This window comes from Ornithorhynchus anatinus, chromosome 7 (genome assembly GCF_004115215.2).
Source record: "Ornithorhynchus anatinus isolate Pmale09 chromosome 7, mOrnAna1.pri.v4, whole genome shotgun sequence".
Classification (NCBI taxonomy): domain Eukaryota; kingdom Metazoa; phylum Chordata; class Mammalia; order Monotremata; family Ornithorhynchidae; genus Ornithorhynchus; species Ornithorhynchus anatinus.
Window position 1 is genome coordinate 11,628,719 of NC_041734.1, and position 17,416 is coordinate 11,646,134.

At 41.5% G+C, this 17,416-nt stretch overlaps 1 protein-coding gene across 1 annotated transcript in view; it reads left to right on the forward strand.

Annotated features, from left to right (window-relative positions):
- Positions 1-17,416, forward strand: part of PXDNL (peroxidasin like) — a 170,338-nt gene that overhangs the window by 130,050 nt on the left and 22,872 nt on the right. Inside the window, exon 19 of the mRNA XM_039912534.1 lies at positions 14,003-14,137. Coding sequence (XP_039768468.1) covers positions 14,003-14,137 — 135 coding nt within the window. The remainder of the gene's footprint in view (positions 1-14,002; positions 14,138-17,416) is intronic.

The window sequence follows — 17,416 nt, forward strand, 5'->3', positions numbered from 1 at the left end:
ATTTTCCCCATTGGCTAAAACTGATTTTCAGCAGGAATTTTGTATCAGGGAAGGGTGGATGTGGATGCTTTTTGTGATGCGTGCTTTATCCAACAACAAATGTCTTATTTATAGTGTTTATATGATTTGCTTTTCTACAAGTGAATTGGTCTCATCCTCTGTTCTGCCATTTTTAAAAAACAACAACTATTTTCTTCTTGGGCTTGGAAAGTAGTCTCTTTGAATATATGATTAGAAGTTTGGGGATTCAACTAATGTACACGATCCATCCTTTTCTCCAATTTTCAGTAATTAATTGAAACAAACTACAGGTTTTTTGTTTATTTCTCTCATTGCTTGTATATGTGATTGATTAAGTTCTCTATTTTAATTTTCCCCTTAGAGCCACTGAGACATTCCCTTAAGCAAGTATTACTGAAATGTAATCTTCAATTCAATTTTACTGCTGGTGCTAAACCTCCCTCTGCTTTCACATATCTCTTCATATTGGTCTTCTACCCTTATAATGGAAATGGAAATTCTCCCTATATTCATATACGCATCCCTGAAAACCCATAAATGAAATAAGGGGAGAGGCAGCTTTCTGTCACAGAGCTAGGTGAATTTCAGTATTGCAGATGGGAGAGGCCAAAGGTATGTGTGGGATAAAGTTGACAAGAAAACTGTATTAGCAGTTAATGAATCTCTAAAGATCTTCAATGGAGAATCCACAAGATAGTTAAAACACTGTCATGAATAATAATAATAATGTTGGTATTTGTTAAGTGCTTACCATGTGCAGAGCACTGTTCTAAGTGCTGGGGTAGACACAGGGTAATCAGGTTGTCCCATTTGAGGCTCACAGTCTTAATCCCCATTTTGCAGATGAGGTAACTGAGACACAGAGAAGTGAAGTGACTTGCCTACAGTCACACAGTTGACAAGTGGCAGATCCAGGATTCGAACCCATGACCTCTGACTCCCAAGCCCGGGCTCTTTCCACTGAGCCATGCTCCTTAGTGCTTGGATTAATGGTAGCAGTTGGAATGGAGAACATTGAAAGCATGTAATTTATTGCACTTAATGTCTGTTCAAGAAAATAGAACAGTCAAGAGATTTAGATATTTGTTTTGATGAGAACAGGATCAGTAATAAAAGGCCTTATATCCTCTTGGTAGACCATGGAGATTTTGACTACTCTTCAGTGAAGCTCAGTATTACTTTCCTCTTTCAAAAAAAAAAAAATGGTGACGCTACTAAGGAAATACATTTAAGGCTTTATTTGCTGTCCCTTTTTAAAAAAATACTTGGAACCATTTGGAAATGAATCTCAGAATAAAGGCTTGGTACTGGCTTGAGGGAGAGCAGTATTTGATTTTAAATTTGCCGGATTTGAATAAGAGGGATGACTTTAGAAAGGAGTATAGCTTGAGATCATCAATCGTTATTTAAGGTATTTATTGAGTGTTTACTATATGCAGAATACTGTACTTAAATGCTTGGGAGAGCACAGCAATGAATACAAATACAAAGGGCACAATCTGGGTGACTCTCCCTAGTCTGGACAGTCACTTCGACCAACTGAATAAAAGCTCTCGGGGTAATTTTGAATATGCATGTACAGCTGGTACACCAACCAACTATGACTTATTTGGCACCAGTCCCCTGCTTTGCAAACCTAGTACACATCACTCTTTAGACCACGGGGTTGATGTTTCTTCAGGCTAGAAAATGATCGCAAACCATGGAAAGCTCACACTTGTGAAAATACAAAGCCCATCACCTTGATTTTTTTTTGTGTGAAGCTTCTTTCCTATACTGGATTTTAAACACTCCCAAAAAGGCTCTTCAAGACGGGTCTGTATGTTCAAATGGATGAATCCGGCAGCAAGACCAGCAGGTTAATAAGAAGTCTACGGATTGAACTGACCTATGTATGGCTTCAGATGAAAGGAAAACCATTTATAATATCCCTATCCATCAGTGAGCAGTGTGGTCAGTTCCTCATGTGATAATAATAATAATAATGTTGGTATTTGTTAAGCGCTTACTATGTGCCGAGCACTGTTCTAAGCGCTGGGGTAGACATAGGGGAATCAGGTTGTCCCACGTGGGGCTCACAGTCTTAATCCCCATTTTACAGATGAGGGAACTGAGGCACAGAGAAGTTAAGTGACTTGCCCACAGTCACACAGCCGACAAGTGGCAGAGCTGGGATTCGAACTCATGAGCCCTGACTCCAAAGCCCATGCTCTTTCCACTGAGCCACGGGATCTGAGCCCTTACAGAATTAATCATCTAAATGAGGGAGATATATGAGACCATGATGCTGATCTGTTCTTGTGGTTATTGTGTTCTCCCAAGCACTTAGTACAATGTCTTGCACACTGTAAGTACTCAATAAGTACCCTTGAATGATGGTTTGATCTGCAGGAGCAGATAATGAGAATAGTGGCTACAAGAAAGAATGAATGCTTGTTTACTCAACTGATTTGGGTGGGGCCACCTTCAAGGTAAAAGGTGCTACTCTTATTTATTGACTATCAACAAAGGCTTAAGCACCATAGAGTAGACATGATTCTTGCTGGAAGAGTATTAGATTCTGAAACAGAAAGCACGAATATCCACGGGAGTGGGATAAGGAGAAAGAAATTTATTTTGGAAACCAAAACTTTCCATCCTGTGAATTATCTTGTAGTGGACATTTTGATAAAAATCCTCTGCACTCTTCAGAAACAAAAGATTCTATTGTGGATTCTATTCTGTTTTCTGAAACGGCAAAGAAATCTTGCATGCTTTCCCAGAAGGAACAAAAATCAGTAGCTCAAAGGTCATCTTTGTGTAAGTTTTTTTCATCTTTTTTTAAAAAGATTTTAATTCCTGCAGTGGAAGAATGTAATTCACAAAAGTAATTCCCATCTTGCAGTAGGTTTATTCTTTGCTCTCAAAATCCTGCTGTTTTTTTTCTTTTTCCTTTCTTTCACACCATATAATGAGCAAAATGTTGGGATTCATTATACGAAGAATTGTATAAATAAGCCCACTGGAAAGAACCAGTGTTTTAAAGATTATTTTGAAACTATAAAACGTGTTCTCCTTTTTGGTTTTCTGACTTTGGCTCATGAAGTAGTTACACTTTGGCATGTGACCCTAATTCAGTTTAATGGTAGGACCGGTCATTTTTCTGGGTTGTTTAAGGTGTTTAAATTGGAATCCAATCAGTATGCTTCGAGGTCCTTATGACACCTCAAACAGTGGCCTCAGGCAATAAGCATGGAGCCCATCCCCATCCTAGTCATCTGTAACTCCAAGGTCCCTGCGAAACCAAAAGGAAAACTCAGTGCTCTGCAGGAATAAAGAGAGGCAGAGTCTGGAGTGGAATTGGTTTGGAGTGGAATTGACCAGGGAGTTTGCTTCTTTGCTTTTTCTCAGGTTCAGTTCTGCAAAGATGGGTTATTTTCCAAAGTTCTGGCCTTATTTAGAGGATGCTGTTCGATTTAGATGAAACCATAGATCCAGGCCAGGTCTCCGGGCCACTTCCTAGGGAACTGTCTGCTGTGTAGCCTTGGGCAAGTCCCTTCTCTGTGCCTCAGTTACCTCATCTGTAAAAATGGGGATTAAAAATTGTGAGCCACATGTGGGACAATCTGCTTACCCTATATCTACCCCAGGGCTTAGAACACTGCTCAGTATAAAGTAAGCGCTTAACAAATACCATAATTATTATTATTATTATTATTATTATTAACTGACATCGTAGTGATTTCACCTAAAGAAGAGGCAGAAGGAAGGATTTTATGCGGTTCGACAAGAAAAATTCAGACCTATTGCAAGGTCACCTTGCTGAACTCGAAAGGGAGTTTATCTTTCCTGAAATTTTGTGGCCCCCTTTCTGGGTCCTGATAGATTTGTGTTTTTAAGGGCTGGAATAGGGATTTTCTGGATAAACACAATAAAATAGATGTGGAAAATCTTGCTGAGGAAAATCAGTAGGAAACTAACAGAGTCCTTTCTGCATTGTGACTCTTGGGTTTTGCTGGAGCATATAGAATCCAGGAACAAAGTTGAGTTGGCAAACAAACTGTTCAAAACCCTGAGTCTTAAAAATCGAGAAGTCAGAACAAAAATATACTTTGCTGTGTAAATGAAAATTGACTGGAGGCCAATTAGCGATCTCTATTGTCAATCAAATATTCCCAAAGGTGTAGTTCTTAAAATTGGCTCATTTCAGTACTTAACACATAACAGAATAACAATTAATTGTTTCATTCCTATTACTTTGGCACTTTATTGGAGGACTTTGGTTACTCTGGTTATACTGTGGAAATGTACATATTGTAAATATTCAGTTGTGAACTTTGAGAGTGTCTTTTGCCACTTATAAAATTGTTTCACAATGTTATGCAGCCTACAAAATGATGCAAGTCCAAACTTGAAGGAATTATCAATCCTTTAGTAGTATTTATTGATGAGTGACACAGTTCACAGGGCAGTGGGCCCTGTGGAGACAGTGTGGTTTTCCTAACAGCAAGAGATCTAGGTAGTCGGCCCGGCAGGGGCAGTTCAAAGCCCAAGGTACTGACGTGGTCAGTCAGTCGTATTTACTGAGCACTTAGTGTGTGCAGAGTGCTGTAATAAGCACTTGGGAGAGCACAATAGAACAATATAACAGACACATTCCCTACCCTCAGCGAGCTGGTGGTCTGAGCTGCGAACCAATGGGGAGGTCTAGACCCGGAGACAAACCCAGGGGAGACAGTGCTTTCCCAAACTCCACTGTGGGCTCCCTTTAGCCTCCTTTTTCTTGTGTTTTTTTTTAATGGTATTTGTTAAGTGCTTATTCTGGGGCAGCCACTGTACTAAGCTCTGGGGTAAATACAAGTTAATCATGTTGGACATAGTCCAGGTACCACATGGGGCTCAAAGTCATATTGCCCCTTTTACTGATGAAGGAGTTGAGACACAGAGAAGTTAAGTAACTTGCCCAAGGTCGCACAGCAGACAGGCGATGGAGCTGGGATTAGAACACAGGTCCTCCTGCCTTCCAGGCCCATGCTTTATCCACCAGGCCACACTGCTTCTTTTTCATCCTTCTCTTCCTTCCCATACTTAGGCATACTTTGCCCCCTTATTATCTATCAGATATTCCACTGCTGTCTCCCCTCTGATCCTCCTCCTTGACTGGGCCTCTGCCCCTTTAGCTTAGGAGGAGGGGGTCTTTGGACATAAGGCAGCTATTTATTCTGTCAGTTTTTGGTAATGATGATTCATGCTGATCTATGCTGTGTCTTGCTCAGTTTCTAAGCAGTAAATAATTTATCCCAAATCCTGTGCTACTTGGTTCTTTTCCTTTTTCTAGAACACTTGGCTGACAATTTTAGGAATGGGGTTCTCACCATCTCACCATATCTCACCCGGATATGCTTTGTGGGTTGCAGATTGAAGGTTGTGAGTCTGTTATATTCGTCCAAGCACTTAGTACAGCATTTTGTGAAGATTCAGCACTCGCTAACTACTATTTATTGATTGATTATGGAAGGGGTAGTGTCGCTATGGAGGATATACTGTCCCCCTCCCATGTCTGACTTGCTTTTTTCCTCTCCTCTCCTCTAAATATTACTGTGGTTCCACTGCCTTCTCGTAGTGAGGAGTGTCTGGCTGACTCCATTGCTTATAGGAAATTGAACCTGATTACAGTCTAGGCATGAGTTTAGTTTGATGGTATATGATGTGTGACCTGGTACAGTACCCATTCTTTCTGAATTAATAGTTTTGCTAAACGGAGCTGAACAATGGATGCCACCATATGGCCAAGAAAGGAATAAATACTTTGAATGATCTCAGCTATTATCTCAATAATCTTCCTTAAATAAACTAAAGAAGGAAACATTTATATCATGGTAATGCCATTATCCTGGACCATAATGGTATCAAACTCAAGGAGAGGTGGTTTTAAATGTCCTCAAAGGAAACAAGAATAAGCCCTGGTTCCTATACAGTTTTTCCTCCTTAACGGCAAACAAACAGGTCTTTATTTCCACTTTTGTATTTATTGTTTCCCTTGAAAAGTGTGGCTGGAAAATCCCATCTCTGTTATTTGATCCAGATACTTAAACCAAGAGTATCCTGCAGCCATGAGGAAAGAAAGAGCTTAGGGAGGGCTATGTGTACCCACATATCATGGTATCAAGTTCACGGGTCACAGTTTGGTGCATGTTGGCTTGAAAAATGCCTCAACAGGTTAGTACATTTCTACAGATGCCTCTGAAAGTTGTAATGATATTGTAGGCTGTTCAGATGGAATGTGTTTGTGTGTGTGCCTACAAAAGTGTGCACAGATGTCTGGTAGAAGCAGAGTGCCTTTGTCCCAGCAGACTGATTGCCCCGTCCTTCACTTTCACCAGTGTTCATTCATTCATTCAATTGTATTTATTGAGCGCTTACTGTGTGCAGAGCACTGTACTAAGTGTTTGGAAAGTACAATTCAGCAACAGATTTGGTGCGGGGGTGGGGCGGCGGTGTCTGCAGATGTCCTAGTGTTGCCAAGTAAACCCTTGAAACTAAGCATGATGCACCTACCAGAGTCCCTGTTTAATACTTAAATAGATGCTCAGTCCTATATTGGAGTGTCTTGAGCCATGAAAACAAGATCCAGTAGACAGCCCAGCCATCTCCTGGAAGGGTTACTGATGGAACAGAAGTGAGCGGGTTCAGCTCTGGAGTGAAAGCCCAGCAGAAGGAAAGGTATTCACTTGGCTCCTTTGGATGGAAGGCCAAGGGCCATCTGTGCTGGGCAAAGACAGAAGGAGCTGAGTGCTCCTTGGGCCTTCTCTGGGGTTCAGAGAGCAATTCAGCTTTTTCAGCCTCCAGGATGACAAAGGTGGGATTCATGGATGTGACAAAGAGCTGACAGGTCAGGGATTCTTTCAGCTACAGGGACCCATTTCTTCACATCTCACTTCTGCTAACTAGATGCAAAATGGAAAAGCACCTTTCTTTCATAACCCATTATAATTTTTCGGAGAGTTTAAGTGCTCTCCAGTTTGTCTTTGAATTACTGGATAGTAAGTACTTTGCATTTCTAGTTGAGTCCCTGAGAGACAAAAACCCTTCTATTTTCCTTGGGATCCACAGCCTAAATCTTGGTCTCTTAAATTGTGATGGATTTTGTCCAGTTTTAATATCCCTTGCACAACTGACTGGCTTTTAGTTGTAGAAGCAAGATTAGGTTTTAGACATGTATCTTCCCTGGTGTCTGGTTTTGAAAAGCAGGAATTTAATGGCTGAGATAGTGCTTTCCGGCAGGACCATGAGACTGTTGGAGGCTATGGAACTCCACTAGTAGTCATTTATCCCAGTGACCAGCCACAAGAAATTTTCTGCTGAATATCCTTCTAACATCCCTTTGGCCCTCCATCTTTGAGGAACTCCCTGGATTTTTCCAAAGCGGAAGGAGCTTGACTGACTGACGATTAGACTGTAAACCCGTCAAAGGGCAGGGACTGTATCTGCTACCGATTTGTACATTCCAAGCGCTTAGTACAGTGCTCTGCACATAGTAAGCACTCAATAAATACTATTGAATGAATGAGTGACTTGGGTTTCTTAATAGAGCACTGGACAATCAATCAATCATATTTATTGAGTGCTTTCTGTATGCAGACGACTGCCCTAAGTGAGAGTACAACATAATATAAAAGACACATTCCCTGTCCACAACTAGCTTACCATCTAGAGGGAGACACAGACATATAGTGGGAGAAAAGGAAAAGGAAATGAGGGTTTAATCAGGAAGGCCTCTTGGAGGAGATGGGCCTTCAGTAAGTCTTTGAAGATGGGGAGAATAATTGTCTGTTAAGTATGAAGAGGGAGGGTGTTCCAGGCCAGAGGTGGGTCATGGGTGAGAGGTAGTCGGCGATAGGGGGCAGCTCTATTGGACTCCAATCTGATAGTTTATTGTAGACTGGGAATTTGGGATACAGGACGGAAGCCCCTTGGAGATGCCCTCATGGACTTTTGGATTTTTGTAGTGCTGATGATTATTGTCTCAGGATCCAAACCCTCCGATATCTCATATTTGAAATCAATCAGTCAATTATGTCATTTATTGAGCACTTACTATGTGTAGAGCCCTGCACTGGGCGCTGCGGAAAGTACAGTACAACAGAATCAGCAGATACGATCTCTGCCCCTATCGAGTTTACAGTCTAGAGGGGGAGACAGACATTAATATGAATAAATGAATAATTTATAATATATAATTTAAAGATACGTACATAAGTCCTGTAGCAGATTTCCTTTGTCTCTATTTTAAGAAGCTTGAAAGAGAAACACAAATTCTTTCACTCTTCTTTTTGCTGGCGTGGTATTCTGTAGTCTGTGTTAGTTTGAATTAGCCTGAAAGTGCTGTAGGCTAAAAACTGTTGTATTTGTAGATGTTATCAAAATTAAACTGAAACTGATGCCCCTTGGTGTTCAGTACAACTGCATCAAGCTGTCACCTAAAGGTGTTTTAATCCACGGAGCAGTCATTTACAAATACAACTGAAGGATCATAAAATGCCTCTGTGTACTCTCTTCATATTTTTCTTTACAGAATGTTTCTCTTTCCCTCTTATCCTCCTTTCTTCCTGGAAACATTGTTATAAAGAAACTTCAGTGAGAAGAATGTTAGAACTGCATGATTTATAAGGCATGCTATCAGTGGACTGAGAAGCAGCATCGCCTAGTGGATAGAGCACGGACCCAGGAGTCAGAAAGACCTAGGTTCTAATCCTGGTTCCTCCTCGTCCCTGATCTTTGTCCTTCTTCAAGTCACTTCACTTCTCAGTGCCTCAGTTATCTATAAAATCAGGATCAAGATTGTTAGCCCAATGTGGGACAGGGACTGTATCCAACTTGATTTGCTTGTATCCTCCCCAGCATTTAGTACTGTAAAGCTTCCCTTGCTATTTTAAAACTCTAAGAATACCACCCAATATGCATGTCCAGGTGAGATCCTGGGATTCATACAGAAGAAATCAATTATTGAACGGTAGGCGGTTTCACATTTGAGGTAATAGGTGATCATTTGTTAGTTTAATGATGATTATAAAACTATATTATTATTAATATTTAAACACATAGACATGACTTTTGCCATGTGATTCTTGTCCTCAAGAAATACAGTCGAGTTGGTAGATCTCTGATTACTCTTACCCTAAGCACAATTAAGTAAAAACAACAAACTCTCTATGGTGATAGAAACATTTAACTTGAATAGATTCCCAGAAGCTAAAAGGACCTTGAGGTCTGACAGGTTTGCCATCCTTAGGTTTTCGTTTTACTCAGAAATTTATTACCTGCAGTTGAAAGGGCTTGGGAAAGAAAGACTGGGTTTTAATCTGGATTAATATTTTGCACCAAAGTTTTACATTTTCCAGTCGGCATTTAGGTCAAATTCCTTGATCCAATTCCAAGAGTTGCAAGACACCAAGATTTTCAGGTAGGAATTAGGAAGGTGGAGTTCTGTATTTAGCAGTGGTGGGCTTTGAAGGCCATATTTAGGAATTTCAAGTTTCCCTCTCAGCAAGGAAGACTTGTACTCCATCATCTTCTTTCATCTCCCCTTCACCAAAACAGTTACAGCTTTGAAACCTGGGCCAAATCAATCAATCAGTTGTATTTAGCAGACATTTTCTGGGAGTCATCATAATTGCAAATGGTCAGAAAGCATGGCAATGGTGAGATCTTAAAACATACTCAATTTATGCATTGGTGCAATGCTCAACGTGGCCTAACTAGATGAGAGGGTAATGAAAAGAGAATCTTTGACTGACGACTTCTTCTGAGAGGCTGCATCATAGCAAGCAGAAATGAGAACGTAAGAAGGGAGGGGAGAACACTTTTCTTACTTCTTATTGATCAAATGAAGCACAGTCTCAAATGGCGTTCCATCACAGGGAGTTGTTTGGGCCTCTTGATGTACTGCAATCAGAAGATTGCTATCCTGGGAAGGTTGGGATGCAGTAACAAGCTCAGCAGCTTGACAGAATACTTCCTTTTCCTGCTAACAGTCTTGGCATTTTTAGGAACACTTCCCCTAGTAGATAACACCATTAAGAGAGCAAGTTCTACATCTAAGATAGTACCATTAAAAGTGTCGTCTTCGAACCCTAGGGACTGATTTCTGGTCTCTCTCCCAAAAATCCTTTGCATTCCATGGAAATAAGAATATACTATTGCTTTAATGGAGTTAGTACAGGTGCAAATTGATGTTTTGCTTTCTCTCATTAGTGTGTGTGCAGCTAGAGAGGGCAAGAATAACAGAGCAAAAGATCTGTTGTACATCAACGTTCGTAACAACTCAGTCTGTTGTGTCTTTGAAGAATCCAATATTGCTAGCAAAAGTGCATAGAGCAAATTCAATTTGATTACGCAGAATTTCTCTACAATAATAGTTAAGGTTGTTGATGATTCTATTGAAATTCTGCAGTTTCACTTTTGAATTTGCCTCAAGTAAATTTAATGAAATGTCAGTGGGATTTGTGACTCCAGGTAGAACGTACTAAATAGGTGATTATTTGTTGCTCTGCTTTACGTTGATGGATGCTGTTAGCTTCCAGAGCTCTAAGATGGGAAATGTTATGCATTTTATGTATTATTTCTAACAGGAAGGGAGATGGTTGGACTTGTGTTGGCAGGAAGATGGCATAATTTTGTGGATAGAGAATTGAAGTGGTAGTGGTAAAAAAAAGAAAAAAGAAAAAGAAAAAAATCTATATTTTAGAGAAGCAGCGTGGCCCAGAAGATAGAGCACAAGTCTGGGAGTCAAAAAGACCTGGGTTCTAATCCCGGCTCTGCCACCTGTGTGCTGCGTGACCTTGGCAGAGAATGAACTTCTCTGTGCCTCAGCACCCTCAACTGTAAAATGAGGATTAAGACTGTGAGCCCCATGTGGGTCAGGGACTGTGTCCAACCTGATTACCCTGTATCTACCCCAGCGCTTAGAACAGTGCCTGGCAGATAGAAAGCACTTATATAATATTGAAAAATATTTAAAGGGAGAGAGCTACCAAATCCCTCCTGCTAATGCAAAAACTCTTTTCCTGCACAGAAGTCCACAAGATCAGTATCCCAAGACAATCACAGAGACAGTGAGTGCTCTATAATAATGATAATTGTGGTATTTGAGTTCACTGTGTGCCAGGCAATGTACCAAGTATGGGGGTAGATACAAAATAATCAGGTGCCCCCATGGGGCTTATATTTTAAGTAGGAGGGAGAACAGGTATTGAATTCCCATTTTGCAGATGAGGGAATTGAGGCACAGAGAAGTTAAAGTGACTTGCCCAAGGTCGCACAGCCCAGGTCCCCTGACTCCCAGGCACATGCTCTTTCTGCTAGACCATACTGATTTTCTCTTAGCTGCTGTAGGCAACTCAGTGAACTTTTATGTCCATCTTTAGAAATGACCGTACAGTAAGTATCTTTCCCACCCCCCTCCATTCCTATTCAGGGTAGTTTGGGGGCAACGAGTCTCCAGCTCTGAGCTTACAGAACTCAGGAGCCAATCATTTTGCATGTCTCCACCTCCATGTCCCTGAGTGATGGAGCTTAGTGAAAGCTGTTTTCAAAATCCCTCTGGCTAACGCAACATTCAAGTCCACTGATTTAAGGGTGAATTGACCCAGTGGTTTAAACAGTCTTTCCCATGTCTCTGAGAGATGGAGCTAAGTAATAGTTCTGTAGAAATGCAAAATATAAATCATCTGACTTAGGGATGAATTGGCCCAGTGGTTTAAACAGTCTCTGCCCCATGTTTCTGAGAGATGGAGCTAAGTGACAGGTCTGTAGAAATGCAAAATGTAAATCCACTGATTTAGAGATGAATTGACACTGTGGTTTTTGCAGCATGACAAAGCTCACAATCCACAAATCATCCTTTCCAGCACATCAAAATCGCAACGGAATGACCAGCAGTCTCATAGATTTTGTTTATTCACACGTGGTTTGGCCTCTGGTTGTAAAAATCAATCAGTCATAGTAATTGAGCACCTACTGTGTGCAGTACACTATATTAAGCACTTGGGAGAGTACAATACAACAGAATTGGTAGACACTTTCCCTGCCCCACAATGAGCTTATAGTCTAGAGGGGAAAACAGACATTAATATAAATAAATTACAAATATATATGCGAGTGTTGTGGGGTTGGGAGGGAGGTGAATAAAGGGTGTCAGTCCAAGTGCAAGGCGATATAGAAAGTAATGGGAGAAGACGAAATGAGGGCTTAGTTGGGGAAGGCCTCTTGGAGGAGATGTGTTTTTATAAGGGTTTGAAAGTGAGGAGAGTCATCTGATTTCCTCTGTTGGATATGAAGAGGGAGGGAGTTCCAGGCTAGAGGCAAGATGTGGGCGAGAGCCTGGCAGTGTGATAGACTAGATCAAGGTACCGTGAGTAAGTTGACAATAGAGAATGGAAGAATGCGGGCTGGGGTTGTGGTGGGAAATCAGAGAGGTAAGATAGGAGGGGGCAAGCTGATTGAGTCCTTAAAAGTCGAAGGTAAGGAGTTTCTGTTTGAGGCAGAATTTGATTTAGTTGAACATTCATGCCAAAACATTTACCATTATATAGGCAGTTCAGTTTAAATCTCTACCAGATAATCAGTAGAAACTCTTCCAATCACAGTATAGACTTGGTGAACATTTCCAAAATCACAACATGGAGTCTTATTATGGTATCCAATTACCCCTTCTTTAGCATCTGTTTCCTGCTCATAAACAGGCTGTTTTCCAGTAACATTGGAGTTGCATTCTTGGTGAACCTGGCATTAAAGAAATCTTGTTTGATTTTATGTGTGCTTTGACCAGGGCCAGGCACCCATGCATAAAACATTGCTTCAAATGCCATCCAGGTAGAAATGCATAGTTGGAAGAACATTTCCTAGTTCCTTCTATCCAAAACATAAGGGGAAACCATTTTTAGGGAAGAACCGAGTGTACGCTGAGGTCTGCTAAAAAAGGCTGTGTATCAAAAGAGATTCAGTCTCAATGCCCAGCCCTCACCTCACTGTGAGGGAACAGCTAGAAGTAGGGAAGGGTCCGGCTGGGCTTTTGCCATCAGCAGTGAAGGTTCTGGAAGAATCACCTATTGTGTTCGACCAGGTGGATGGGCTCAGCAGGAATCCTGAAAATAGCAAGTAAACGTTAGTGGCCGAGACAGCAGTGGCCATTTGTTCACAGCACTCTGCTCTAGCACTGGTGCTCCAGCTGTTTGGCTCTGTCATCTTTATTTTTTTTTTAAGTGGTATTTTTTAAGCGCTCCCAAGCCTGTGCTATATCCACTAGGTCACACTGCTTTTCACTGTCTTAAACAGTGAATGGTTTGGACTGTGGTCTTCCCCCTCTGGGATTCTCCATTGTCTTCTGTTCAGGGGTGATCATCAGTGAGGACCACAGTGATGATTGTGAAGGAAAGAAACCTTCCTTGGGTAACATCGATAGAAATCTGAAGTGTGAGGGGCGGAGAGGACGATATGACCCAAACATTACAGTTGATGGATTTTACTACATACTCTGTAGAAACAGCTGGGGGACTAGCCACGGTAGTTGAAGAGCCAGTTTCTGTCCTCAAAGAACTTATAGATTTATCATTAACCTTACCCTCTCAGCTCCTAGAATTTGGTGTATTCCACATTTTTATTTGTTTTTAAGTCGTGCTGCATAAGAAATGTACTCATCACATAGGTACCTAAACCAAAGCTTGTTCAACGGGACCACATGCAATTCTGTTTTCTGTAGTTGCAGTTTTTCTGGGTGATAGGTTTATTTTTTTCCTTTTAATATAGCTTCAGTCAAAGTGTTCTTTCCTTTTCAGATTGCCCCTTCCACTGAAATGGCAGCTATGGATAAAAAAGAAACTGTAAATATTTCCCTGTTAGAAAAGGAAATAGCCAGGCTACTCTGTTTTTACTGATTAGGAGGACAATTTCACCGTATTTCTTATTTCTCATTTTAAAGTAAAATCCTGTTGTCGCTTTCTAGGCTATATGGCACACCGCTAAACATTGACTTCTGGCCTGCACTTATGGTGGAAGATTTGATCCCAGGCACCAGAGTGGGACCGACCCTAATGTGCATTTTGGTTACTCAGTTTCAGCGGCTCAGGGATGGAGACAGGTAAAATTATGTTTTCATATAAAATGCCTAGATTTTGCCATGGAGTTAACAATGACCCTTTCCTTTCCCACTGAAAGGGGAAGAGAGATGTTCTGGAAGACTGGATTAATTTTTGAGGTGCCACTGATACTTGTTGCCTTTAGTCAGAGGCAGTCCCCTAGTCAGGAGAAAGATGGGTAAAAAGGTAATCTTTTAGCAAATTGAACTCGGGCTCCCAGCACAGTTTCTTAAACAAATTATCTACCAGGAAAAGGATGTGGAAGGTGCTCTAGTGGGAAAAAGCACAGGCTCAGAGTTCCGAAGACCCGGATTCTAATCCCTGCTCGGCCACTTGCCTGCTATGTGGGTGTTAGCAGGAGATTTAACTTCTCAGTTTCTTCATCTGTAAAATGGGGATTCGATACCTGCCTTTTCCCCTTCTTAGACTGTGAGCCCCATGTTGGACTGTGTCCAACCCAATTATCTTGCACTTACTCTAGTGCTTAGTACAGTGCCTGGAACGTAGTATGTGCTTAGGAATTACCACTGTTATTATCATTCATCTGACCAGGTAAATATAAATTATATATTGGTGTGGCTTTTGATTAGTGGCTTGAGAAGGGCATCTGTGCAAACCCCAGGGTTTATATCATCTGGGCCACCACCATGGCATTAAAGTTAGTTCTGCCTCTCTTACTTTGTGGCCTATTTGTGTTGTGTTCCTTAGAGGAGCTTTCTCAGTTTAATCCTGGAGAATCTCCATAGCTACTTGGTGGCAATTGCATTTGGCTCCTTCCAGTTAGCCAGACACAAATTTAAATTGAACTCTTCCAAGCACTTAGTACTCTGTACACAGTAAAGACTCAAGAAATATGATTGATTCATTGGTAACTAGAGCAGAAGTTTTTCTTTCTTTTATGTCTGAAATTTCAACCAGCTAAAGCCAGCTCACAGTAAAATATGTATATCAAAAAAGGCATTTTAAAATGACAGTACTCTTTACTTATCTCTTTTTCCAACCCCCATTAAGCCATCCCTTTTTTTCTTAATCTCATGCCCACTTTGGTGCTTTCCTCTGAAAACCTCCTCATTTCCACTCTCCTTTAAATTGATTCTCATTCCAACCCTCAGCTGTAAAGTCCAGTCTTTTGTCCCAAAATTGTCATACTGCTTTTTCTCATATGTGAACTGCCCCAGTTTCAGATCCTTCAATTCCTCTTTCCACTTGCTCCAAAGCTTCACCACCACCTGCCATTCCCATCTGACATTCTAGTTTTTCTCTTCCTGTACATCTCATCCAGGGAGGACACTCCCTCCTCTCCTTCCCAACTCAAGCCTGGCACTTTTTTTTCTTTCTTGAGGATGAATTCTACAAACTGTCACTTTCTTCAGCTTGTTCTTTTCTCCAAGCTCCAGATATCTGTGACAGGAGGGTCCAGTCAGGACAGCGGCAACAGCCACACTGGCCACACCAGGCTGAGAAAAACACTCCTCTTCCTGTGGGTCTCAGCCGCCACTGCTCTAGCTTGCAAAACTCCAGAAGCTTCCACTCTGTCCCCTCAGAGGGGCAAAGGAGGGAGGGAGGTGAATGTCAGAGGGACACTGACTTTGCCTCCTCTTTCCATTTGGGGAAACTGCAAGCAGTGCATCTTCTTGAAGAAAAGGGGATGAAAACTGGCTCAATTTCCCTCTTGTAAAACTACTAGAGATGAGTGCAAGCCCTGCCAAAAAGGGAACCAATTGCTTCATGTCAGTGGTTCTCACGGCTGCTGGCTGAGCAATATGCCTACCTCTAATAGGGCACTGAAGCACCAGGGCAGCCATCCTGGGAATGATTTCTTTCTAAGCCTGCCCCTGGCACACCGTGGCCTGGCACCATTTTGGGTCTGGCATAGCCCCAGCAACCCCCCGCGTTTCTTTTTATGGTATTTGTTTAAGCACTTACTATGTTTCAAGCACTGTGCTAAGCACTGGGGTAGATACAGGTTTATCAGGGTGGACTCAGTGCATACTGTGTTCCCAGGACTTAATCCCACAGGGAGATTATCCCTAACCCCCATTCTCAGAGAAGGTGCTCCATTATGGAAAAATGTTTCTTCTGGGTAAGCGTAAGTAATGATAATAGTGCTTATTATAGTTATTATTGTTATTTTGATATTTAAGCCCTTACTATATACCAAGCACTGAACTGAGGGATGGGTTGATACGATGTAATCACACCTGGGGCTCACAGTCTAAGGGGGAGGGAGGTCTGGTGTTTAAGCCTCATTTTGCAAATGAGGAAACTGAGGGACATTACATGACTTGCCCGAAGTCACTCAGCAGTCACATGGCAACTCTGGACTAGGAGGCCCATTATTAAGAGAAGCAGCATGACTCAGTGGGAAGAGCCAGGGCTTGGGAGTCAGAGGTCATGGGTTCGAATCCCGGCTCTGCCACTTGTCAGCTATGTGACTGTGGGCAAGTCACTTAACTTCTCTGTGCCTCAGTTACCTCATCTGTAAAATAGGGATTAACTGTGAGTCTCACGTGGGACAACCTGATTACCCTGTATCTACCCCAGCGCTTAGAACAGTGCTCTGCTCATAGTAAGTGCTTAACGAATACCAACATTATTATTCCCAGGCCTAGTCTCTTTCCATTGGGCCACACTCCTCTCTGGGCATATACCCTCCCCTCTTTCGCCTCTATTTGGAAGATCTATGTGAAAAAAAAAAGTCCGTTTTTCATTTCTTCCTTCTCTGTCCCTTGAAGATGTGCGAGGAAATGGAAGAACCCTATAAAAAGATAGGCTATTGAACAATATTCAGAAATTCTGGCCTCAAGGGGCATTTAGTTTATAGCACAAATTTCTGATGCAGCAGATGAATCATTCCGTTGTCTCTAGCTCCAAACCCTCGGAACTGGAAGCTCCCAAGGGTTTATCCGAGACCTTCGATTTATCCAGTGAAATGAGTTCCCTGCAGTCCCCAAAGCCATTCTTTTTCTTTACCTGCTTTTTGTAATATTTATTGAAAGCTTGGTCATTTCATAAAAAAAAAAAGAATGAGGTTTAGCAATTTTATTCCAAGTGAGAAGACTGGGTGATGGTGATGATCCTACTTCGGATGAAAAAAATCGACACACTATAATTTACTCTGGAATGGTGTGTGTGCTGCTCTCCTCAAAACACTGGATTTTCTCATTTGGGGCTTTATAAGGCATTTTACAGATAACTCTGCTTTGTAACCTGTGTTGTCAGATTTTAGGAGAAGTAGTAGTTCAAGGGCATGTAATTTAAGAACTTAATAAAAAACACTG